General features: G+C 36.8%; 1 protein-coding gene across 1 annotated transcript in view; it reads right to left on the reverse strand.

Moving 5' to 3' along the window:
• LOC150093644 (ras-related protein Rab-11B-like) overlaps positions 1 to 27144 on the reverse strand; it is a 111170-nt gene that overhangs the window by 46708 nt on the left and 37318 nt on the right. The window contains exon 2 of the mRNA XM_090413239.1: positions 10776 to 10971. Within this exon, the coding sequence (XP_090269365.1) occupies positions 10776 to 10971 (196 nt within the window). The remainder of the gene's footprint in view (positions 1 to 10775; positions 10972 to 27144) is intronic.

A 27144-nucleotide genomic window follows, 5' to 3' on the forward strand; every position in this document is an offset into this window, starting at 1 on the left:
ACTCTACTACCACCCTTATGCAACGGCACTATTGTTACCCTTCTTTCCATTCCCTGGGCATTCCTGTAGCCAGACTTTAATTGAAAAACCAGGTCAAAGGAGCTGTCAGTTCTTTAGCACATTCTCTCATTACCAGATATTTTTCTTGAGGAAAGACCAGAAAAACATAAACAAAGAGACAAAAAGAGAAAAGCACCATTCATAAAAGAAATATTGAATGCAATAAACCAAATTAAGTTATAAGTCACCTGGTTATGATGAACTTCCTACTGAACTGTGGAAATATGGTGGCATAGCAGCCATCAATTTCCTGCTTGAACTTTTTAACCAAATACTATATACTGGTGAAATTCCAGAAGACAGGCCTCATAATACTGGTTCTCAAAATGGGAAAAACTAAAGAGCAAAAATTATAAACCCATAACAATGCCAAGTCATAGCTATAAAATTTTCACACACATTATTCAAGAGAATCCAGACCAATGAACGAGACAACAGGAGAAAACCAAGCAGGATTCAGACAATATTTTTACAGTTAATAGTCTGCCTGAAAAGTACTGGGCATACAATTTACCTATATACCGCAGTTTTATTGACTTCAAACAAGCATTTGATTCCAGTGACAGGAACAAAATGACAAACATCTTAAAACCTATGATGCTAGATTCAGAACTATTAATCTTTATTATGAATTATTATGAAAATACCAAAGCTGTCAAATTTAATAAAATAAAAACAGACAAATTCAAAGTAGAAAAAGGAGTCATGCATTTGGTGGGTCCACTCTCACCAAATTTATTATCTTGAAGAAATATCCAAATTCATAGCTGAAGAACCAAGTCTACAAATAAATGGCACGAATATCAACCACATCAAATATGCAGATATTTGATGCAGAATCTAAAGAACAATTGAAAAAAAAAAAAATTAATTAAATGAAGAATGCAAAATTTTTGGAACGAAAATCAATCTAAGCAAAACAAAAACAATGAAAACAGGAAGAGATGAGGAAAAAATTTCAATAAACTTAGAAAATTACATACTTGAACAAGTAATTTATATATCTTGGCAGTCTCATTATTCATAACCTCAACAACAGTAAAACAGTAAAATACAGACTTAAAGGATGGTCTAATGTGAATCAATTAAAATATGGAAAAAATAACAGCATTTCAAAAAACCTCAAACTATAAAACAAATATTCTATAAAACCATTATTATACCTGCAGCAATATACGAAGCTGAGACTTGGACACTCAATCAGAAAGAAATATAGAAAATCAGAGCATTTGAAATGAAATGCTTATAATTTTTAAACAGCAATTAAAAATAGTTTTGACATCTCCAGAGAATTTTCTTTCAGAGATTACCGATAGCGTTGAATGGAATCACTGGAGGAAGACGTTCAAGAGGTAGACCAAAAAAGAATTTGGCTACAGTCTCTGAAGGAAAGGTCACAATTATCAAGTTTCAGAGAGATGACAGAAATGCCCAGAAACAGAACCAGATGGGAAAGATTTGCACATAGAGAACTCAACCCATCATCTGATGGATGAGAAAGAAGAAAATTTAATTATACATATTCAGAAAAAAAAAACAACAGCTTCTGTATGTATCTTAATTTACACTCTGACACTACAAAAAATTTATCACATTCAAGAAACTCCATGCAGTTTTACTACTTGCACATAAATACAAGTCTATAACATCAGCAGTAACCTAAATGTGAAGTTTTGTTAACAATTATTTGATGCAAGCTTTGTGTGTGTGTGTGTGTGTGTGTGTGTGTGTGTGTTAGTAGTAATCCAAATGAGAGATGGTTTGATGTAAAGTGCACTAATACTATGAATATTAGGAAGAGTTGGGAAAAAAGAAATTTTTTAGCATCAATTTCCTGAAAGATAAAATCTAAAAGGCAGCAGAAGGAATGAATAAAGCAAAATACAAAATTCTTACGAGTTTGTCATAAAGGGCTCATTCTTAGGATTTCTGCCTCTAGCATTTGGTTGTCACTTTTCTCTCACCATGTTCCATGAACTTGGTTTACATAGTTATATGAAATTTTCTATGGAATTGAACTAACTTTATTTTCTCCATTTACATCCCGTCAACAGTTTATTCTGAAAGAACTCTTTGCACTACAGGTCTTCAAATCCAACTGGTACCAGCACTAACAAAGTGAGCAATCTGATGTATTTGGATTCACACATGAAAAATTTAGCATGAAATGATATGTATATTATATACATCTACAGGGATACAGAGACAAAGGAAGAGAGGAATATTTATGATATATGCCAAATTCTGAAATATTCTTATTCATTCTGGAATGAAAGTACAGAAAACTCATGGACAAAATATGAGTGACACTATCAGTTTTGGAGGATGAAGACAAATGCAAAAATGACCAACAGAATTTTACAGAGGTATTATACAGATAAAATATTTGAATGCATATTTGCATAAATATACTTGATCTTCAAGAAGAGAGGCTATAAGTCACTCAGAACAAGGGTTTTTTCACAAAGAGACCATAAATTATAAATACTGATCTAATATACCTTTAGAGTAAATAACAAATCAAATGTCACTACAGCAGAAATAGTTTTCTGCTAAAGAAGTTACCCTCAACACATTTTCTACAACAAGAATACAATAATTAAAAGAGCATTGCCAAAACCATTAATTAGTAAATGTACCTCTAGCATTTGGAATATGCATATATGTAAATGTGCCTCCAGCATATGCATACCTTGCATGTGAGTTAATGAGTTTGAATATATGCTGAATAGTTGCATATCCACAGTACTAGCTTACTATAGGTTGACCAACTGCCTGTGGATTTGCAAGGATTCAGCATATATTCAAACTCCTCATTAACTCCTGACTATTAATAACGTGCAATTTGATGGAGAAATCCATTGAACTATGCATTGAAGAGCATCAAAGAGACAATAAATATGGCAGAACAAGAGCTAGTGCTCTGTCTAACCATGTTCTAAATTCCAACACCAATGAGGAAAACCTTGTCCTTTTATGGGACAAATCTGATAACATCTTTTGTTGCTACGACGAACTGGAAAGAAGAATAGTAGAATCTGAAAAAATCTCCCTTAATCCAGTACATCTTAACAACAACCTTAGTTATAATCTCTCAGACTGTCATTGTGCTGCCATCCAACTTTGCCATTGACGAGATCTTGAATGCATGCACACACCCAACAATGAGGTTATACAGAGAACAGCTTTAAATATTCAGACGCTAAAGCTTTAATGTTTAGCTTTTTTCACACTAACGCTTTGTGGTTTAGACTTTATTCCTTTACAGTTTATGTTGGTTGTTTCTTTTTTTTTTCTTTCTTTTCTTTTCTTTTTTTTTTTTGTGCGCCTGAAGAAGTCTTCTTAAAGACGAAACTAGTTGTGCTGAATAAAAACAGCATTTTTTTTTTTTTTTTTTATCTCTCGGCTTGCAGTCATTTAATATAAAAAAAAAAAAATACATATATAGTCCGTGCAGTTAGCCTAGTGGCTGTGCGCTTCGCAACCATATGCCTGGGGAAGGAGTGTCCTAGGTTCGATTCCCATCGATGACGTGAGGAGCTGAAGGATCTTCCTCAGCCATAGTCAAGTTAGCCGGTCTTGGGCATAGACAGTAGGGTTTTTCATCCCACAATGCAGGCAAACGGGTCTTGGAAACTCAACAGTACAAGACACAGGATACATCGGGGCATAAGGCTGACCACCTTATCCTGTGAACAGTTTGAGGTCTGAGGATTAATAAACCCTTTGATATTGCAAGGTAAAAGAGGGTATAAAGGAAGATGAGATGATGATATATATATATATATAAATCCTTAACTCACTCATGGTACTACTAATCTACTATAGGCTTACAACATTTTGTGAGTGGGGATCACATAAAAAAAAAAAAAAAAAAAAATTGGGAAAAACGTCTTCACAGAAAATTCCATTGGATATATACAGTAACTGATCCTTGGCAGTTACTGACATTATTGATAATTTCATAACAGATATTATCTGGTTCAACAGCAACTGGGTGCTATTCAAGCAAAGTAGCATTCATTTCTTGTTCTATGAATGGCCTGTCATATTCTTCTGTACTGCCCAAATAGAAGAATTTTTTCTGCTTTACACTTTTGGGCAAGGAATTCCAGGGAATAAGATGATGTTGGTGATGTTTTAGCAAAATTCTTCCTGAGAGTGTCGGTAACAGCATGTATTGTTCAAGAATGGAAAGCAGGTGGGATGGTATATCTGCCTTTCATTTTCTAGATTTTGTCCAACTTCTTTATTGTTGGTTGTTCTTGTTATTCCTTCTGGCCCTGATGCAGGATGTGTCTTGCTCAGGTTAATGTGGGGATATCTATAGAAGATACTTACAAGCTTTTTTTTCTGTGCTTTCTTTCACTGCTGTGAAATCAGTGTTTGACTATGATTTTGGAAAATGTGAAAACTGACAAGATGTTTTGGGAGTTGCAGCTTGTATAATACACTATCACATGATTCACTGTATTGCATGGAAGAGAAGGTGTCTTTAAATTTTTCAGAAAATGACAACACATACTAAAATATTAATTAAAAAACTTTAATCAATACCTTCCAATATTTCGTCAATGTTACATTGCCATCTTCTGTGAACATAAAACTATGATAATTGCATGCAGGCACTAGCGAGCAAATGAGGCTGAAAAAAGCAACTGGCATTGGTCCTAGAGTCCCCTAGCGGGCTGAATTGTGTTGTCTTGGCTGATGTTCTTAAGATGCAAGCTTCCCAAATTTGTTAGATTTGGGAAGTTTTTTTTTAGAGCTCAGGCTGATTCCAGGAACAATCTTTCATATTTATATTTGCAAAGGTGTAGTAAAGTGGCTTTCTTCCAGCGTATTCTGTATTGGTGAAACTGGATGTAGTCTGTGTTCAAATATCCTGATATTAGCTGTCCTGCCTGTTTGGCCATAGTAGGACAGTTTACAACTACAAGGGACCTGGTATACTCCAGCTGTAGTCAGGTCATATTTTTTTAAAATTTTTGTGAGCTTTTTAGATGTTCCCTGGATATATGGAATGGTGATAGATTTAGTGTAATCTCTGTTAAGAAGTGTGTATGTGTGTGTGTGTGTGTGGGGGGGGGGTAACTAGTTTTTAATAATTTTTGGATTTTTTGGGGGTTGTAGCCATTGGCTAAGAAGGTGTTAAGGATGTGGTTAAGTTCAGTAGTTAGGGCTTTGTTATCTGAACAAATTAATTTAGCCCTGTTATATAGAGTTTTTATAATCCCATTTTGTTGCAAGGGGATGGTGGTGTAACTGCTGGTGAATGTATCTACCAATATGGGTCGGTTTTCTGTAAACAGAGAAAGTCAGGGATCATCAGGATGGCATGTAATCAGTATCTAGAAAAGGGAGACTGTTGTAATCCAGTTCACCTTGGAAAAGTAAAACAACACTCTCAAACAAAAGTGTCGATTGTTTAAGTGTGTTAGGAAGTTGTGTCTAAGCCATGTGGTCAAATAGCGATTACCAGCCACCTCCCCTAGATCTACCTGAAGTATACCAGGTCCCTTGCAGTTGTAAACTGTTCTACTACTGCCAAACATGCAGCTAATATCAGATATCTGAACACAAAGACTGCATCTGGTTTCACCAATACAGCCACTCAGGACTTGCAGACCATGCTCTAGATACCCACCACAGAATATGCTAGAAGAAAGCCACTTTACCACACCGTAGCAAATATAAATATGAAAGATTGTTCCTGGAATCAGCCTGAGCTCAAAACTTCCCAAATCTCAACAAATATTGGTGCATGAGACTGCCCCAAATTTGGGAAGCTTGCATCCTAAACATCAGCCCAACAACCAAGACAACCCAATTCAGCCCACTAGGGGGCACCTTTAGGATTCTAGGACCAATGCCTGTTGCTTTCTTCAGCCTCATTTGCTCATTGTTAGTGCCTGCATGCACTTATCATAGTTTCATGTTCCCAGAAGATGGCAATGTAATGTTGCCGAAATATTAGAAGGTATTAATTAAAGTTTTTTAATTAACGTTTTAGAATACATTGTCATTTCTGGAAAAAATTAAAGTCATAACCAACGTATAAGTTTATCTACAAGAAAAGAAGGTGAACCAGTGAGTTTGCTCAATTTTTCATTGTGATATCTGCAATGTTGTACATGGTTGCCCATGCATAAAAGTGGATATAACAGGAAAAATGATCATTCCTAAATAAGTTATAAATTTCCTATTTAAAGAGTGGGAAAGTTAGTCTTCTTCACGTGACTGCAAATCCAATTTAAAGTTTTGCTAATGATGGTAACACTACTTTCTCATCCATTTCTAAATTCCTAAAATGCCAAATAATCCCTCAATGCAGTGATATGTTAACTTCTATGCTAACAACATCGATCCAGTTTTGTTTCTTACAGAAAGAAATGCCTTCTATTTATGCATACACAAACAAATCCTGTTCTTCTGGTCTTAGTTTAAAAGACAACATATTTAATAGGATTGGTTGGTTTGCACATGAGTGAAAGAGAGAGAGAGAGGACTGTGATTTAAAACAAAGTTTACTGTACTGAAGTGTAATTTGGAAATCAGAATCTAGAGCTGTAGAAATTGATCTTCATGATTCTTCAACTTAAATGATTTGCTGTAGCAAATCTGGCATGTAAATGAACACTAAAAAGACAATTATAAAAACTGGAATGAACACAGAAAACCATAACTTCATTTTCAATGGATAATCCCTTACAGAACAAGTAAAATATTTCAATTTAAGCACTTTTTTTTTGAAGACAGTAAATTAAAAAACTGAGATCTGAATGGATTGATGCAATTTATTTAAAAGTGCACTAGAAAATCAAAATAAGATCTTACAATATTAGACAAACAACAGACCAAATTTGGAGTAAAATTGAGAAAAAATAATCATGTAAAATTACCACAGTGTAGTATATACTGTATATCAGGAATCTGATATTCTGGAAGTTGATTTGTGAAGATTTGTCAAATGAGACAGAGAAACTTAACTGAAAAATTCTATCCACAGTTTGAATGACATCATTCATTTAACAAATCTTATAGTGTTCAAACGATTCAAGCTTCATCAATGTCAAACAGTGATGTTACCATTTTCCAGTGTGGTTAGGATAATCTAGCAAACCTCAACGATACCAAAACACAGTCCTATAATATTTCTTGTATGAAAGATTTCACATCTCTGACTTGTATAATATTCAGATCTATAGTTAGGATTAAATTTCTTTTTGAGCTGGCTTACATTTTCTACTCTTTTCTGGCACGAGCCCATTCCACAGCTTCCAAAAAATTGGTATCCTCTTCCTTTCAACACTACTACTCACTTGTACAGCTCCTAATATAGTATAAATACAAAACCTACCATAAGAACGTGTTGCTATCCAGAAGGTAATTTTAACAGATAACTTCTCTCTCCCTAGATTTTCTCAAAAAAAAAAAAACACTTTATTATAAAAGGTACTATTCTACTGAACTGGTTGCCACTCTTCCTCCACTTTCCATTAAAGCTGTAAACATGAACTGCTGATCACCATCTACAAAAGGTCAAAACTGGTCTGGATAGTGACCCTTCCCATAATGCATAGCATTATGCACACCTGTAAGGATATGTGCTTTGCATTATGGGATACTAAGGCAAGGGATGTGAAGTCATTAGCTTCTATATACAAGTTGCCCCAGTCCTCATTATATTTCAGATGCAACCTTTGTTTGCTTACACTTGGATAAAGGATTAAACAAAGGTTGTGCCTGATATAAGAAATTTTGATTTTCTTGCCTTCTTCCTTATTTGCTTTTGTTTAGTGCCTGCGTGCACATACCATATATGTATGTTCCTGAAGATGGCAACATGACATTGCTGAAATATTGAAGGTATTCATTAAAGTTTCCTTTAATTAATATCCGTTTTATGCGTTGTAAATTCCTTAAGTCAATTACCAGTCAGAGTTGATAGATGTTTAAAAAGTGAAGCCACAGAGCCTGAGACAAAGTTTGAGGATAAAGATCTACCATCGTATGTGACCAGAAGGAATGGTGAAATCAAGAACTGCAGAAATCAATTTTACTTGTTCAGTGTTTCAACAAATCAGAAAATCTGACCCGTGCATCAAATGGAAAGTCGAGTCCTTGCAATTGTCCTAACAACGCACGTGCTGCAAATTCCCCACTTCCCTCCATATTTGTGGAATGGCTATTGAACACTCTTTCACAGTGCAAATCAAAACCTGCAAAACAAATTGTTCTCCCTGTTTATTCATTTCTTCTACAGCTGTCTTTTAGAAAAGTCTTCTCATTTTCTAATGAATATAATCTGCAGGTTTTCAAATCTGATGTCCAGTTTCTTCTTTCTCCTCAACTTAATGCCCATTCACAGTACTAATTACTATAGATTGATTTTGTAAATAAAAAATAAAATAAAATAAAACAAAATAAAAAATACAAAAAAAATCCTTAGTTCACCCATGTTATGAATATACTATAGGTTTACAAAAATGTTTTGTGGGTGGGAGCCACATAAAAAAAAAAGGAATTTCATAACTGACAGTTAGGTTTATTGAATAACACAAGTTATTAATTATAATTATTATTACTACTTAACACCTCCAGGGAGTACAAGGACCCATTGAGGGAGGGCACCTGCTCTACAATGCTCCGTCTTCACCACTCCACCTACCGCAACTACCTTCATCATCTACATCAACGCCATCTACCATAGACCACCACCACCACTAGTATTTGCACAGACAATTACAAACATCCATGCCCAAGGCAGGATTCGAACCTGCAGCCTTTTGGCTGGAGAGCAGATAAGCTAACCACTCGGCCAACCAAGCCGGCAAAAAAATAAAGAACACCCCTGGGTAGGCTTGAACGACCAACCTTTCGGTTAACAGTCGAACGTGCAAGCCGACTGTGCCATGGAGGCTGTGACAAAAAACTTAAAAAAGTTTATTACCTATATCTACTCTACACTATAAAATGATAAGCTGAAATTGGAAACGGATGTAGGCTGTAATGTTTTTGTCTTCAAAATTCGAGGAGAACCGGCCTACCAGTCCGGAACACAGGGGGGTGCCATAGGCGCCAGGGGGTGGTCCACACCCCTTTTGAAGACTCGATGCTCAGGATAGCCCCTGAGTGTAGTCTTCAAAATTCGAGTCATCAGAATTCAAGGAGAACCGGCCTACCAGTCCAGAACACTGGGGGGCGTAGGCATCAGGGGGGCAGCGCCCCCTAGTGTGTATATATATGTATATATGTATATATATATATATACACATACATATATAATGTCCTCTGACATTATAATCAAATGACATTATACTGAAATGTATAATGTCATTTGATTATAATGTCAGAGGACATTATACTGAAATGTCCTCTGACATTATAATCAAATCTAACACTCTTTCATCTCGAGTTCCTTCTGTCACATGCTGCTTGAAGAAGTTGTCCCGCAACAGCTCAATAAATGCATTTTCATTCTTCTCATGAGATTCTACTGCTACCCGATGACTATTTGGATAATTAAAGTCTCCCATTATGATTACTCTTTTTGCACTCCCTTTTTCTATTTGGTGATGCATTTCTTCATCACCAGCAACCGATCCACCAGATCTGTAACAACACCCCACCAAATAATTCGTCTTGTTAGATTACCTCACACCAGATGGCTTCAAACTCACTGCCACACGAAATATTGTTAGTATTATTACTACATTCATAGGTCTCAACTCTAACTGGATTTAAGTCATCCAATTAAATTCACCCATGACACTCAATACCAGTTATTAGGTCTGATTCTGATAGCTAGGTCTCACTAATTCCTACAATGAGGTTGCAACATATTGACTAAGGCAACAAACTCTACCCCTTTGTTTCTGATACTCCTAGCATTCATGTACAGACATAATAATCTACCTGCATGTTCTTTTGTATAATCTTGTTTGCAGTCTGCCTTACACAGTTGGACATCTTGCAGATCTCTATTCTTCTCTAATTACTTTCACATGTAGCCATCTTTGCACATATTTGATGGGTCCGAAACGGACAAACACAAACCCGAAATCGTTCTCGCCTCATCAATATTTCCATGACAAAGCCCATTAACTGTGTTACTCTCTCTGTGTTAGGTCTCATACCAGTTACTAGTTTTTCCAGAATTTACGATTCATACAACATAATTTGAAACTACGAACAGCATATTCTGGTATTTTATTTGGCAGAGAAGGTTGAAGTTTTTTTTTATTGATGATGAATAAGTGCAGATTTCCAGAAACATGCAAAATGAATATAAAGAATTTAAAGTAGGCGACTTACACAATTTATTTATTCATATGGAGTTTCCTCCCTTTTTCTCCCCCATCCCTATTAAGGGCGAGTTGAGCCCCCTCATGGGGGGGGGGGGGTTAAGTATTTATGCAAGATCCATGTGTGTTCACGGGGCTGGTTTGCCTGCTTGCGGGATGAAAAACGGCAGATTAAGCTGGCGGAAAACACCCTACTGCCTGCACCCAAGACCGGCTAACTTGGCTATGGCTGAGGAAGATCCTCAAATTCCTCATGTCTTCGACAGGAATCGAACATGGGACACTCCTTCCCCAGTCATATGGTTGCAAAGCACACAGCCATCACTTACACTAGGCTAACTGTGCGGACAATTGTATATACAAATGAACAAAAGTCTAAATAATTAACAGAAATCTTCATATACTTACGCACTGGTTATGGCCCTGTACCTTTCCTGTCCAGCAGTATCCCAAATCTGGGCTTTAATGGTCTTACCATCTACCTGAATACTCCGAGTTGCAAATTCAACTCCTATTGTACTTTTGCTTTCTAAATTAAATTCATTTCTTGTGAAACGTGAAAGAAGGTTACTTTTCCCCACGCCGGAATCACCAATCAGAACAACTAAATTTGTGAGAAAAAAAAAAAGTAGGCCAATAAGTGACAAAATAACAGCAAAAGTTAATTAACAGTGACATCTCTGTAGCACACCACCTTTAAAACTGTTTACAAACAGCACTGTCTTATAAATTGGTACTGGTCATGAAAAAAAGAAAGCCAATGCATATACATAAGAGAATGCAAATTTTAAAATTATATATATATATATATATATATATATATATAACAATGCATGTCATGTCGCAGATTTCTGTTCCCTGCAAGGTATAAACACAAAGGTTACATACATACATTTTTATTTAAATTGTATGAGGATGGTTCTATAAGTTTATGGCCTGACTAACTTTTAGAGGTGATAGAAAGAAAACTACTCTGTCACTTTTCAACATAATCTCCCTTTACTTAACACACTATTCACATCTTTGAATTAACATTTGTGCCCTTGAAAAAAAAGTCTGTATTTTTATCTGCAAAATAGCCTAAAGCTGCATCTTTCACCTCATTGTAATCTGCAAATTTATCTTCCTCAAAGGTCTTTCTTCAGTTTCAAGAAGAGCAAGTAGTCACTGGGTGCTATATCTGGGATGTAGGATTGGTGTTCAATCTTCTGGAAGCCACAATGCTTCACTACAGCCTTCGCAACAACAGCCATATAGACTGGAGCATTGTCATGAAGTAGGTGAATAATATGAATTGGCATTCCTCATCTCTTCTCCTTTATGCCATCGTGCAGTTTAGGAGTGAAGAATAATATTCTGCTTTTACTGTGATATACCTTTCCTTGAAGTCAATTGAGAGAATTCCCCTGGCAATCCCAAAAGACTGTTGCAATGATCTTCTCTGTGGACTGAGTGACTTTGACTTTTCTCGGCTGTGATTCGCATCTCTCCATGGATTCCCTTTTAGAAAGAGGATCATAATAAAGGGCCATGGGTTCATTCCTGGTGACAATGGATTCCAGTACTTCTCTTCAATTTCCTTGGCAAAGCTCCAAAAACTTGCGGGAACAGATCACACGATGCTCTTTCTGAATTGAAGAGAGAAGATGGGACACCCACCTTGCACCGACCTTCGTGTGAATGATGTGAAAGATAGTTGTTACAGAAAGCCCCAACCTTGGTGAGATTTCTTTGAGCTTCAGCCTTATATCATTGAGCAGTTCCTTCTCAACAAGAGAGACATTTTTCAGTCATCACTTCCACAGGCTGATCATCATGACAATCATCTTCGATGCTCTCTCTCTCTGCTTAGGCAAAAACTGTTTAACCCAATTCCTTCATAGTGGAATGTGAAGGAGAAGCTTCACCATCCAATTGCTGTTTAATAGCACTTGGAGAAAGCTCTTCTTTAGCGAAAAACTTTATTATGGCGTGGTACTCAATTTTTAATGTTAAGCTAATTAGTGTGCCACATGTTAGTCAAACGAGTGCCTCCAACTGAATGATGCAGGTAGAGTTGAAACTGGTACCCTAAGCTCTTCATGGATGGTGCTATCTATCACATGTGGTGTTTTAAATTGGCAAGAATTTTGTATGTCAGGCCAGAAACATTTGGAACTTACCTGATATTTGCAAGATAGACTATCTGAAGGTGTCCTTGACTTCATGGGTCCTATCACTAAAAGACCAGTATGTTAAAATTAAAATTTGTGACTTATCTTGCCAATTTCATCATTTGAGTGAATTTTTATTATAAACTGGCAGTGTATTTGTAGTTAACAGCAAAAGCCAAAGTTACTTATTTATAAGGAAAAATCCCGCAATTTTTTAATTTAACATAACCATGACAAAATTTTATATTTGCTTAAACACACACACACAGTAATTCAAATAAAAATCAAAATTACTCCCATTAGCTTAATTTAGATGTTTAATTTGTTAAAACTTGGAATTTTTTAAAAAAATATTCTAAATTTTGATTGCAAACACTACCAAGTTAAAAAACTTATCTCAACTACAGTACTGGCAGAAAGTTTATATCATTCATATGTAAAAAATTAATCTTATCAGTTATAAAGAATGATGAAAACCAAAGAATGGGCAGAAGTAAAGAGTCATTAACTTCAAGCTGATTGCAAAAAACCAATGTTTGATTTATAGAGAACCGAAGATCAGGAAACCTAAAATGACAACTTGCTTTGCCTTTATCCATTTTATGTTTATCCGTATCTATTATGCACAAGGAAATCTTTCCATTCAGACGTTCAAGCCCATACCCCCACCACCACACACAAACCAGAATATTTCTTTATGCCTGATATAGCATAACATGGAAATACCCCCGTCCCCCAGAAATATTTAAACATTGAATTAGCAGTACTTAGCAGATCTCTGCATTTTCACTAAAAGACATCGAATCACAATTATAGTAAATATGTGTACTATTCTCAGAAAAGCTGGAAATTTATTTTTATTTTATTTTTATGTTGCGTCTATACACGAGAGGTTGGTTGATCAACTTATAGTTCATTAGTACTGTAAGGATGGTGGGTTGGGAAAGAAGGTAATTGTTCACATTTGATTTGAATGACTACTATATCGTATTCCCTGGGGAACACAACAAGGGGTAGAGAGTATTCCGCAGCACAACAGTTGCAGGGATGTTGAGCAGCAGCTGCATGTGTTCAAATGAGCTTAGTACTAAGTGGGGGAATTATTGATGCTATTTCAGATGAACATTTTCCATGGAAATATTTGTAGAATACACATAGTGCGAGACCGATCATCTGTGTGAAAGTGGAGGAGTGAGTTGGTAAGAGTTGGGTCAATAATAAGTCTGACTGCTCTTCTCAGTATTGAGTTGATCATTCTGAGGGAGCTTTTGGGGCCCCCATGCCATATGTGAGATCAGTACTCTATGGTTGGGCAGATTTGTGATTTGTTCAGGGTGAAGTAATGTCTTGAGCGAAAGAGAAATCCTAGTTTTTTTAGAAGGTGAGGATGCAATGGTTGTAACGTGCTTATGCCAGGAGAAGCTTGATGTCAAGGTAATTCCAAGAAGAGAAATCTCAAATTGTCTGGAAATTTTGGTGTTGTCAAAAATAATATTGGGAAAAAAATGGTTCTATTTTTTTATTTTAATCTTTTTTATGAGAAATAAGACCCACTACTGGGTCTTATTGGTATTGAAATTGACTAGGTTATCTGAACCCCATTGGAGGATGGCTTGGAGATTAGGATTGAGGGCAGTGGTGGTTGATGTTCTGTAGGTTGAGGTGGGTTGTACGGAGTAAGGTTTATCATAAGAAAGGGAGGAGTGCAATGAGCTGTCATCTGCAAAACTATATTGGGTTGGAAGTAAGCTGAAGTAGATCATTCATATATAGTATGAATATATAGGAAGAGAGGAAACCTTGTGGAACCCTGGCATTAGTTGAATGGTGAGAGGATAAGGAACCATCCACCACACATAATGTGCATCAAGACGGAAAGCTGGCAATCTGACTACAGAGTTGAGATAGACCAAACAATGGCAGCTTGCTTAGTAAGCCCTTGTGCCAGACCCGGTCAAATGCCTTGGAGATATCAAGTGCAACTGCTTGAGATTCGCCAAACTTCTCCATGGAATTTGTCCAGAGGTGGGTGACACATGTCAGCAGCGACAGAATCCATACTGGCAGTCATTTATTAGATGGGTAGCTTCAAGGTAGTGTAGGAGTTGGGAATTGATTATTCCCCCCCCCCATTACTTTGGACAGGATTGAGGTGAGTGAGTGAGATGGGGCAGTAGTTGGATGGCAGTGACTTGTTGCTCTTCTTGGGTATGGGTTGAATATAGGCCAATTTGCAGGCTGTAGGATTCTTACTACACTGGTATCTATCCTACAGCCTGGAAATTATATATAGACGACATAAGAGAGGAGTCAGTTCTGGTGCACAAACCTTCAAGACAATTGGAGGAATGCCATCAGGGCCAGGAGACTATGTCTAATTTGGACAATATTTTACTGATCTCTTTCTGGCAAAAGGATATAGTGAACATTCTATGTTGGACATCTGGAATGGTTTGGGGACATTTACCATTGTCAATTCTGCATGTGTGAGGCCAGGAGATTGGCCTTTTTTGTAGGTGATGATGCAATGGAACCATCTATGATGGGGGGGGGGGGATAGTATTGGGCAGAAGTTACAACCGATTGCTTTGCCGAGAGACCAAAAGGCTCAGCTGCTGTTTGGACAAGCTGCTGATTTCCTGCTTTTTGCTCTTTCAAACACTGTTTTGGAAGCATTGTTTTTTTTTTTTTCCCTATTTATTTCAGGCACGAGTATAAGCTCTAAAGAAGGATGGAGTTCTTGATTTGAGCCAGTAATGTATGTTTGTTTTTTCATTTGACACATTCTGGAAAACCAGGGTTTAGCTAGGGAATGGCAGGTCAGAGTACTTTGGGGAACGTATGTTTCCATGCCAGTGAGGATTACTTTGGTTATAACTTCGGTGCACATATTTGGGCCAGAAGGTCGGAAGTAATAGTCTAACCATAATGAGGCATAGAAGTTGCAGAGGCTGTCCCACTTGGCACTGTTATAATGCTAAACTACTGTTGTATGGAAGTATAACAGTGCCAAGTGGGACAGCCTCTGCAACTTCTATGCATTGTTGCATGGGGGAGAAGATGAGCACTAGGTTGTGGTCAGAATTGCCTAGGGACCCTCTACATTCACTGTGTATTTGGAAAGGTCAGGAAGAGATCTAGGGTATTTGGAGAGTGGTTTGGGTTATCAGGTATTCTGGTGAGCATCTAACTATTTGTGTAAAGTCATTAGTGATGGAAAATTTTTCAGTATCTCTGCCTGCAAGATCTGTACAGCTAGAGGAGGAAAGCCAGTTAGTGTTGTGGACATTAAAATCTCCTCAGAAGATGATTTTGCTGTTGGGAAAGTGGACTGGAGAAAGTCAATTTTTAAGGAGAGGAAATAAAAGAGCTCAGAGTGATTGGTTGCATTAGGGGAGCAATATAGATAGCATATGAATTTGATATAGTGGAAGAGATACTTTGATCCAAAGAAGGTCAAAGTTGGGCGATTCTAGGTTTGGTGCTGTCTGGCAAAAGGTATGTCGGAGCAGATGTATGCACAGATGCCCACCCCGGTCGAAAGGAGTTAAAGAGTATGTAGTTTGGAAGGTTGAGATAGAGTGCTGGGGAGGGATGAGATTTGAGTTTCTGCCAGAAAGAGTAGGTGGGGTTTGGTAGACTGAAGGTGGTAGTGGGTATTATTAAAGTTGGAATTTAGGCCAGGGATGTTGTGAAGTGGATATGTAGAGTTTTGCGAGTCATGTTTGACAGCAGGGGGTCTTGCACATTTCCTATGCAGTGCCTGCATACTGGTCACCATGGTGGTTGCTAGTGGCATCACTTGGTTTTTGCATGAATTTAATTTGTCTGTAGTCTATGGATCCAACTGTAGTCACCATTTTGACATTTTTTTGCAAGTTGTCTTTGAAGCTGGAATCCTTGTTCCCTTTGTACAAATGTTAAATCTGGTCGAACACATATGCATGATTGGGGACAAGAGTCTTTGAACTTGTTATTGATCGCTATTATTAGTTTTGATGTGCTTGTTGGCATGTCACAAGTCGCTTTTACGAGGCGTAGAAAGTTTGTTCCATCCTTTCTTTTATTTATGGGTCCGAAATGATGGAACCTGACGATATTTTTGGGATCAATTTTGCATTCTTCTGCCAATTTGATGATGTCTTCTTTTAATGCTTTTGTTTTCCTTTAGATAGTTTAAAATAACAGCATTGGATTTTTTGTTTTTGGTCTCCAGTGGAGTTGTGCACCGTTGACACAAATAGGTCACGGAGTTCATTCACAGGAAAGGGTGAACTTGTGTTGCGGCTCTGATCGTCAGTTGATTCGAGCTTGGTTTCCAGTGTTCGTATTTTGGAGGAAAGTTTCATTCAAAGCACATCAGTGCTTTGCCTAAGTTAGGCAAACCAGTTCGCTGTTCAAACAATTCATTTGCCTAAGTTAGAGAGCTGTTTTACAGATGGGAGGCACAGCGAACAGAAACAGGGCTGGTTAAGGTCGATATCTTGTGCCCCAACTCATCCATTTTTCTGCAGGAAGGGTGTATCCAGTAGCAACAGAACTCTCACATTATACCTTTTTTTTTAAAAAAAATTGCTGATATCAATTTTACAGCTGTGGCACTTTGTGGGTTTGGCGGAAATCGATGGCACTATGCTGGTGAGACACAGGTTCTTGTTCGTTGTTGGCTTTTGTTACCACCATCTTTGCTTTGCATGGTAGGCATAGCGAGCCCTTGCCGTGGCTGATTTTTAGATTGAAATATAACTGATTTAATGCACTAAAAGTACTCACAGGTTGTGCTGAGGTTATTGGCTCCTTAGTACCCACTGGTAAGATTTCTGTTTGATGTTTAATTTGGATGGGAAACTCTTGCAGTAGCAATAAAATGCTGGAGCACTAGTTTACAGTAGCTTACTCAGATGCCACCTATCCACTGTGTGTTATACTTGCCAATCCTTACATCATCATATCATATGTTCATTGGGCATCATAGATGCCGTATGGTCACTCCAATGTGATGTGCCACACCAGGCCTCGCCATATAGTCCTGTTGTGTGCTTTTCTGCAGGATTCAACTCTCTGAAGATTGGTTACTTCACACACACCATCCATCCATCCATCCATCTCACTGATGGTCTACTCCTTCCTTTTTTTTCCAGGAACTTTACCTTCTATTACTGTTCTGAGACGTCCTCCTTCCATCCTTTCAATGTGTCTAAAATATTTTAAACTTTCTTCTTTCAATATCATTAAGGAACCTTACAGTTCTACTGATCTTTTCTAACACCCATTCATTTGTATGCCATTCAGTATATGACATCCTCAATAGCCTACTGTAACACCACATCTCAAAAGCAGCTATCCTTTTCTTATCTGACTTCTTTAGGTTCCAAGTCTCACATCCATAAGTCACTGTTGGAAAAACAACTACATCCAAAATGCTCAATTTTGTTCTAAAATCTGGAAGGAGATAGACCCATCCTTCCAGATTTTAGACAAGTCTCTGATTATTGTTTTCGCCCTTCCTAATCTTCTGACGTCTTCTGAACAGCAATTCTTTAAATTAATAATGGATTCCAGGTACTCAAACTTGCTGACTTCCTCAATTCTTTCTCCATTAAGAAACAAGTGTGTCTTAATGGAGAAATGGAAAAATAGCTTCCCTGTTTGTATTTCCTTTGAGAACAATAATCTGTCTTGCTAGGGTTGAGTTGAAGTCCTCTGTTATTACTGATACTGTTAACTTTATCAAGAATTTGTACTAATTTTTCCTTGTCATTACAGAAGAGTATGGTATCATCAGCATACTTCAGATTACTGATCAATCTACCACCTATCCTAATTCCTGTCTTGAGCTTATCCAATGCTTCATGCATGATGTCCTCCACATATATATACTAAACAAGTGAGGAGAAAGTAAACAACCTTGCCTCACTCCTTTTCCAACCTAAAGCCAATCAGTTAATCCAACACTTGTTCTTACTATGGCTTCTTGCTCCCTGTACAAGCTGGCTATCAGACTGATAGTGTATTGAGGAAAACCCATTCTTTTCTTCATTACTTCCCACAGTTTCACATTCTCAACACAATCAAAAGCTTTAGAGTAGTCTAAGAAACACATTACCAGAGGGAGTCTAAATTCTTTATATTTTTCTATGATCTGTTTAAGGCAGGTATTTTTCAACCTTTTCCATAATATGCCACACCTAGACTAATTATTAAAATTCTGCAGCACACTAAAAATATATTCTTTTAATTTTTTTTGATGATCTGGCAAAAAAATAGGCATAATTTTGATTGATTTACACACACAAGAAGAGGGAAGACCAGACACTAATAAATGTGCAAATTACATTATTTCTTTCCATTGATTTGTTTTCATAAATCTCGCGGCACACCAGTTGAAAATCGCTGGTCTAAGGCAAAAGGATCCGATCTCTGGTGCCCTTACCTTTCCTAAAACCTGCTTGTTCCTCAGGCATCTCTGCCTCAACTTTGACCTCAATCCTATATTGCATGATCTCCAATAAAATTTTGCTTGCATGAGATATTAAACTAATAATTCTATAGTTCTTGCAATCCTTCATATCTCCCTTCTTATGTAGTGGCATGAAAACTGACCTCTTCCAGTCTCTAGGCATGATCCTGTCTCCTATATATCCTTGTAATCAATCTATGAAACACTCTTGAGAATTATCTTAACTCTGCTGGGATTCCATGTGCACCTGGGACCTCTGCTGTTAAGCTGCTTAACAGCTCTTTCAACTTCATGTGGAAGAGGTTCCAAATCTGAATTTTTCCTTGTGAGAGGGCACCTCCAAATTTTCTTTATTCACTTTATTGTACAGTTCCTCACATTATTCTTTCCACCTGTTTTTGATTCCCAACGCTTCTGTTATTAATGCACAAATTGAAATGACATTCAATTTGTGCTTAAACTTGTGCTTTAGGTATTCCTTACATAATGCAAAAAAGCACCTTAACAAAATGCTCTGTACTGTCAATACATTCACAAAGTGTTCAACCATTGAATTCTACTGTGCTACTTAGATGTTTGTTATAGTTTACATTGTACCCCAAATTGTCTCTGACAGACAAAATATTGGAAGCATCAAATTGCTGTTTAACTCAATCTTTGTGTTTACATTCATTAAAATGTGTATCATTGTTTTATAGATATTAAATATCAGTCATTATCAAAATTATGCTGACATAATTCAGTTTTTTGACTAATGAATAATTAGTCCTCAGTGCTATAAACAGCAAGTCAGCTGTCTACAATCTACAGGTTTATCAGGAAGTTTTTTTTTTTGCAAGGAAAATTCTAATATTCTCTCCCCTGCTCCCAGAAAGTTATACACACTTGAGAAGATAATAAGTTCAAAATTCAAAGTATATTTCAAACAAATGCAACATTCCTCATATTTAAGAAATACAAAATAATTAAAAACAATTTAAAATATCATAAAAGCAGCAATATCTTGAGACTATGCTGACTAAAGCTCATTAATTTTCTATTAATAAATTAATGAATTATTTCTATTAATAAGCTTTATAAGAAACACAGGTGTGTGAGGCTGAGGTATTAGAGCTGCTGCACAAACTGAATAAGAATTCAGAAATAGAGGCTGATGGAAAATCAGCATGCATGCTAAAAGAGTGTTCAGCTGAACTGGCCATTCCTTTGACCAGGATGTTCAATACGAGTCTCAGAACAGGAAAGATTCTGCAGGAATGGAAGGAATGTATGGTAATTCGATTGCACAAGGGTGGTGCAAAGGCCGATGTATCCAACTATCGACCAATTAGTATCTCAGCGGTGGTGGTGAAGATTTTGGAAAAATTGGTCACGACCCACATTCAGAAATGGGTTGACAGTGAATATCTACTTTGCATCGAACAACATGGGTTTACTAAGGGAAGGTCATGTGTTTAGCAACATGCTCACATTCTATAACAATGTTACCATTGAACTAGACAAAGGGAATAGATACACCATGATACGTTTGGATTTTGCTAAGGCTTTTGACAGAATACAGCATGGCAGACTGCTGCATAAATTGGAGAAAATGAGTTTGAGTTATACAATATTAGCATGGATAAGAGGATGGCTGACTGACAGATATCAAAAAGTGGTATATGGGGGATCTGAGTCTGCAAGGTTTCAGGGAACAAGTGGTGTACCACAAGGATCAGTTCTTGGTCCACTGTTATTACCTTAAACCTTGCAGAGTCAATGATATTGGGAAGGAATTGACAAGTGACATACAGTTATTTCCCGATGATGCAAAGATAGGTAGGGTAATCAGAAATGCTGCTGATTCAAATCATTCTGCAAAGACTGCATATATGCTGATATGTAGTCTTTGCAGAATGATTTGAAAAGACTAGAATTGTGGGCATGGGAAAATGGGTATCAGTTCAATGTCAGTAAATGTAGTCATTCACTTCCGCATGATTAGATATCCAATGTCGTATTATATTGTTGGTTTAGGCTAGAAGAAACTGACGAGGCTAGGGATCTTGGAGTGTTAATAGATAGGAAACTGAAGTTTAGGGGAGCATGTGGCAAAGATTGCAAATACAACTCAAAAGATAATTGCAATACTGAAACGAACGTTCACATGTAAAGATAAGGATGTTATTTTGCCTCTTTACAAGGCCTTGATAAGACCTCACTTGGACTATTGTGCACAGGTCTGGTTTCTGTTGTGATTCTGATATATTGAAGAGAGTACAAAGGAGTGTTAAAAATTATATCAGGATTCTGGAATACTGATTATGAAGACAGATTGAGAATTTGTAGATTGCAGACACTAGCAAACAGGAAAAAGAGGGGTGATACAGGATTTCAACTGATGGAATTTTTCAATTTATGGAGGATGGGGAAAGGACAAGAGGGCATCCTTGGAAACTGAGAATGAACGCCACCAAGAAGTGTGTGAGGGCTAGATTTTTCTCTCAGAGAGTGGTGCGTGATTGGAATGGATTGCCATCGGATGTTGCGAGTGCAAGCAGTGTGAATGAATTCAGTGAGTCTCTGACTCCCTGGAGGTCTGTCTTAATAACAATAATAGCTTAATTTCCTATTAAGTGGTAAATTACTTTTAACAATGAAAATTTTGGTACCTAAATGCTTTCTGGTAAATTATAACCACAAGAATAGCTAAAATCTCATTAAGTAAAAAATGAAAAAGAAATTTTTTTTTTATACATATAAAGGAAGGTAGATCACATGGTCCAGATCTCCTATGATACCTATTATGCCAAAGATCACCAAAATAACAACGAGCTGATTTTGCAAAATTGAACTGTTACTTGTTACTAGATTTATCTTCTAACAAAGATGTGCACAAATTCAGATGGAGAGAAGACAAGAAATATTAAGTCTCATTGACTATGTTATTACTGATAGTGGTAGTATCTTAATGCTGGTTCAGGACACAAGAGTTACAGGGGATTTGAAGTAGGAAGTGATTGCCATTTAGTTTTGATCAGGATAAAATTGAATATCATATTTTAAAAAAAAATTTATAAGAAATTTTTTAAAAAAATTCTCATTCTAGCAGCTTTCAGAGGTGAATTGTTAGATTCAAACATACAAATATTATTATAAAAAAAAAGAGTTTGAAAACAAGAACCAAATCTTGGAAACTTGGCTGCAAACCTTGAATAAAACAGTGATTCAGCTATGAGGTATGTGGTGACATATACAATAGGATAGAAAAATCAGAACTCCTTGGTGGAGTCGAGAAGAGTTACTCCTGGAAAAGAAAGTGTACTGAAATTTTGTAATGAATATGCAAGCATGTGCTCTGAAAGAATATAAAGAAAAATGTAAGAAAGCAATGCAGTGTGTAAAAGTAGCTAAACAAGTTTTGGGAAGACTTTAGCAAAGACATTATTATTATACAGGCACCTCTCTGCATGAAGATCCAAAAAAGTGGGATATATACCCCCTTCTTAATTGAAAATTCCAAGTTTTGCTACCTTCTAAAGTCTGCATGATGACTCTCCCCAAACAGAGGAAACATGGCCACTTTGACCAGACCAACACTTTCATGCCAGAAGTCCTCTCCATCACATGCTGTTTCAAGTAATTATCTCTCAATAAGTGTATAATTTCTTTCTTGCCATGTGTTCTTTCCTCCTTGCAGTAGGTCTTAATAGTTGAAGTCCTCCATTCCTTATCATTCTTGGAATCTCCTAGCCTATAACACCAACCAACTATAAAATTTGTCATATTAGCCTTCAATCTCACACCAGACTGCCTCAAAAGAACTGCCATCTATCCACTCACCTTTCTTCCACCTATATTTGGCAGCAATTCACCTGTTATCATCAGCAGTAGTCCTCCTCCTCCACCATATTTTCACTATTCTCCAGGAAAAATACTAAACCCTTCACATTGTATCCCTGTAACTGCATCATCTGTGGTCAGCCAAGTCTCTCTAATAACCTATAAATTTTTGCAAGAATGCACCAACCAACACCAAAAAACTTATCGCTCTCATTCATGATACCTCTAGCATTGATATAGAGAAACTGTAGCATCTCATTAGACTATCACCCACTTTCACATCCTGAAATGACTACCCCATTCGATATTGTTGCTGGCAAGACTAAATTCTGCATATTTTGGTCATTCTTGCACCTACTCACCTCATGGGTGCCTGCACACACTTCACATGAATCCACTTAATTGTTTTAATTTCCTGACTTTGTGCTTCTGCACTCTTGTCGAACAAAGCTCCCTAGACAACTAACCCCAAATCCATTTATTTGCAAGTTCATTTGCATTACATAAATCCTTCTGTCCATCAAATTCAGACTACAGGTCTACGAATTCTACATTGCTTCTGCATAATTTGCCTATTGATTCATCTACTATTGACACCATTCTCACTATTGCAGCATGGCAGGAGGCTTACCATCCTCTCACTCCTTTCTGCTTTTAACAATTTATTCATCCTCTTTCATACAATACTTCTCATCTCTTATGTCATTAGTGGCAGACAAAATTAATTAGCTATAGAAAACGTATGCCATAGTAAAAACTTTATTATGTAAACATTTTGTCTAATGATACATAAGACACCATCAGTACAATTATCGAACAACAACAGGAAATGAAATAAAAAACGGTAGTGTGCATGCTTAAATTGGAATCCCTCTACATATAGTTGTGTGTTAATGGATTAAAACTAATAGGCTGAAATTATAACTAAATTAAAATATAACAAATTTATTTAATACAATTGAAGATAACAATTTCCCAAACTTTTGGAATAGTGAGACAGTTGTTCCGATTAAGCTTAGGTCTATTAGGCAAAAAACTATTTACACAATCTATCATACTTCATCTTGAACCCATTACCAGACAAAGCATTCACAACTCTCCAAGCAAAAAATTTAGTCCTATTACACACTTTTATTCAATATCCACGAATGATCCCTTGTTCTGGCCTCCTCCAGCCAAGTGCTAGAACATTTGCTCTGCATCAATCTCATAAAACCCTTTAAGTAACTTAAATGTTTCTATCATATCCCCTCTTTTTCTCCTATCAACCAACTTCTGCAATTATACACCCTCAATCTATCCTCAGAGGGAACATTCCACAGACCACTCACCATCTTGGTCACTTACCTCTGAATCTGCTCCACCACTTTCTTATCCCCATTTTCGCAATTGCAATTGTATATATTACTTGGCAATAAATCCTTTCAACTGTTAACTGTCTACTGCTATCCCTAAATCTCTAGCTTCATCTATTTCCTGGAGTACAGTTCCATCAATGTTGTGCACAGCTGCTTGTAATCTATTTATCCCCAAAATGCATAACTTTACATTTCTCCATATTAAACCGACACACAATAATCTTTTGTCCATACTGATAGCCTATTTAATTCATCCTGCAAGCACCCCACATTGCCTTGATTAACTATTACTCTACCTAATTTGGCATCATCAGAAAACAAAAATATTTCATTTCTTGACATTTCGACTTTCATATTAAGGTTATCATCTGGAGCAGGGGTGGGGAACCTTTTTAGTATCAAGGGCAAAAATTGCTAATTTAAAAACTTCTGCGGGTGACTGGTAAATTTTAACTCTTATATATAGCGTGTGTAGTGTGCAATATATATCTTACCAGACATATGACGATATTATATGTAATATAGCTATTTTTAGTTTTGTATATTTAATTATTTAAATACATTTAATTATAATAAATTTAAATTATTATAAAATTTTATTTACATGTACATACGAGTACATCAGCAAAGGGGCGAATTGGAATAGACTCGCGGGCGAGGGTTTCCCCATCCCTGATCTGGAGTATACACATTACGGAGACAATGATTTGATCAACGGTTATTCTACTGGCCTGACCTCTAGTGAAAAATTAATTGAATTAAATAAAATAACTACATCAAAGCTATATTCTATTTAAGACAGCATCAGGGAAATTTTTTTTTTTTCCTATAGATAGTTTTATTACACAAAATGATGTCCTAATTTAACATGAGAATTATTATATTAGATTTAAGAGCCTGGATTAACTATAATCTTATTTACAAATTAACTCTTAGGGAGAAAGGGTATGTGGGTAGAATATGTGCCTTCATTATTGTCTTCATTTGGTGGCTGACAAGAATTTCACAGGCCTCCTTAAATTTATGCTCATACCACGTTTTGGTGTGATGTAAACAACAGGTACATTTCCAGTCAATTCTATGTAAAGTATTCAGGGCATGAGCAGAAAGTTCAGCTTCACCATAGTTATTAAATTTAATGTGTCATTTATGTTCCTTTTGTCTGATAGGAATTATGCATCCTGTTTCTCCTATATAGGGCAAATTACAGGTCCAGTGAATATGGTATACTCCAGGGTGGGCAGCAGAGGAAGTGGATCCTTGGATGAGTTGAGTAAGTACTTTAATTCTGCAGGAGGTTTAAAGGTGGCTTTAAGGTTGTATTTCTTTAGTATTCTGTTTATTTTATCTGATATTTCTTTAATGTATGGAATGGTTACAGTTTTATTGTAGTCTAGTTTATTTTTGTTTTTAATTGAGGTCTTGTGAAGAATTTTGTTTATAGTATTTTGGCTGTAGCCATTTTTTTAGGAAAGTATTGATGATAACTTTTAACTCATCTTTAAGTGCTTGTTCATTATAGCAAATCTTCAAAGCCCTGTTTTTTAGAGTGTTAATGACACCCAGTTTTTGTGTATATATATTGGTCAGTATGTGTAGGTTTCCAGTAAACAGTGAAGTCACCGTGTAAACTAAAGAAAAGAAAAAGATTTCTTTTCAGGTTATTTCCTATATCATTTATAACTGGTAATTAGTTTACGGAATTAACAATGCATATAAAGTATATTAATTAAAGGTAACTTTAATGAATATCTTCTATATTTCGGCAACGTCACGTTGCCATCTTCAGGAACATAAAGATATGGTATGTGCACTCAGGCACTAACAAAAGCAAATGAGGAAGAAAGCAAGAAACTAATATTGTTTCTAAAGTCCTAATGGTGCCCTCTGGTGGGCTAATTTGGTTGTCTTGACAGTTGGGCAGAAGTTCTCATAATGTAAGTCGCCCAAATTTGGGGCAGTTTCATGCACCCAAATTTGTTGAGGTTAGGAACGTTTTTTAGAGCTGCTGATGATTCCTTGAATAATCTTTTGTATTTAAACTTGCTGTGGTGTATTATTTTTGTTTTCTTCCAACGAATTCTATGGTGGGTATCTAAGGCATGGTCTGCCAGCCCAGAGCAGCTGTACTGGTGAAACTGGATGTAGTCTTTGTGTTCTGAAATCCTGATATTTGTTGTTCTGCCTGTTTGGCCAAAGTAGGACAATTTGCAGCTGCAAGGGACCTGGTATACACCAGGTAGGTCTAGGGGAAGTGGTTGGTCTTTGGTAGAGCAGATAAGGGATGCCAACTTTTTATATGGTCTGTAACAAGAAGTAAGGTCATATTTTTTTGAGGATATTGGTTATTTTCTCAGAGGTGCCCTGGATATAGGGGATGGTGATAGATTTGGTGTAATCTTTATTGTGGAGGGGGTCGTGGTTTACTGGTTTTAGTATTTTTTGGATTTTTTTGGGGTTATAGCCATTGGTTAAGAAAGTGTTGAGGATGTGGTTTAGTTCAGTAGTTAGGGCCTTGTCATATGAGCAGATTGTGCCCTGTTTATAGTGTTTTTATAACCCCCATATTGTTGTGAGGGGGGTGGGGGATTGCTGGTGAATGTATCTGCCAGTATGGGTGAGTTTTCTGTAAACAGAGAAAACCAAAGATCCACCAAGCTGGTGAGTGATTAAAGTGTCTAGGAAGGGGAGGGTGTTGTTTTCCTCTTTTTCTAAGGTGAATTGGACTCTGGGGTGTTGGTTGTTTAAGTGTGTTAGGAAGGAGTGGAGTGAGTCTGAGCCATGTGGCCAAATAGCGAACACATCATCCAAGTAACAAAGCCAAATAGTGGGTTTTTGTGGGGCGGAGTTTAAGGCTTTCTCTTCAAAAGTCTCCATAAAGAAATTGGCCAGGGGTGGGGAAAGTGGTAAACCCATGGCTGTCCCCTCTGTTTGTAGAACTTTCCTTGCCAAACGAAATAGCCTGAGTTCATTGTGAACTGAAA

Source organism: Typopeltis vanoorti, chromosome 23, assembly GCF_054136105.1.
Source record: "Typopeltis vanoorti isolate ZY-2024b chromosome 23, IOZ_Tvanoo_1.0, whole genome shotgun sequence".
Lineage (NCBI taxonomy): Eukaryota > Metazoa > Arthropoda > Arachnida > Uropygi > Thelyphonidae > Typopeltis > Typopeltis vanoorti.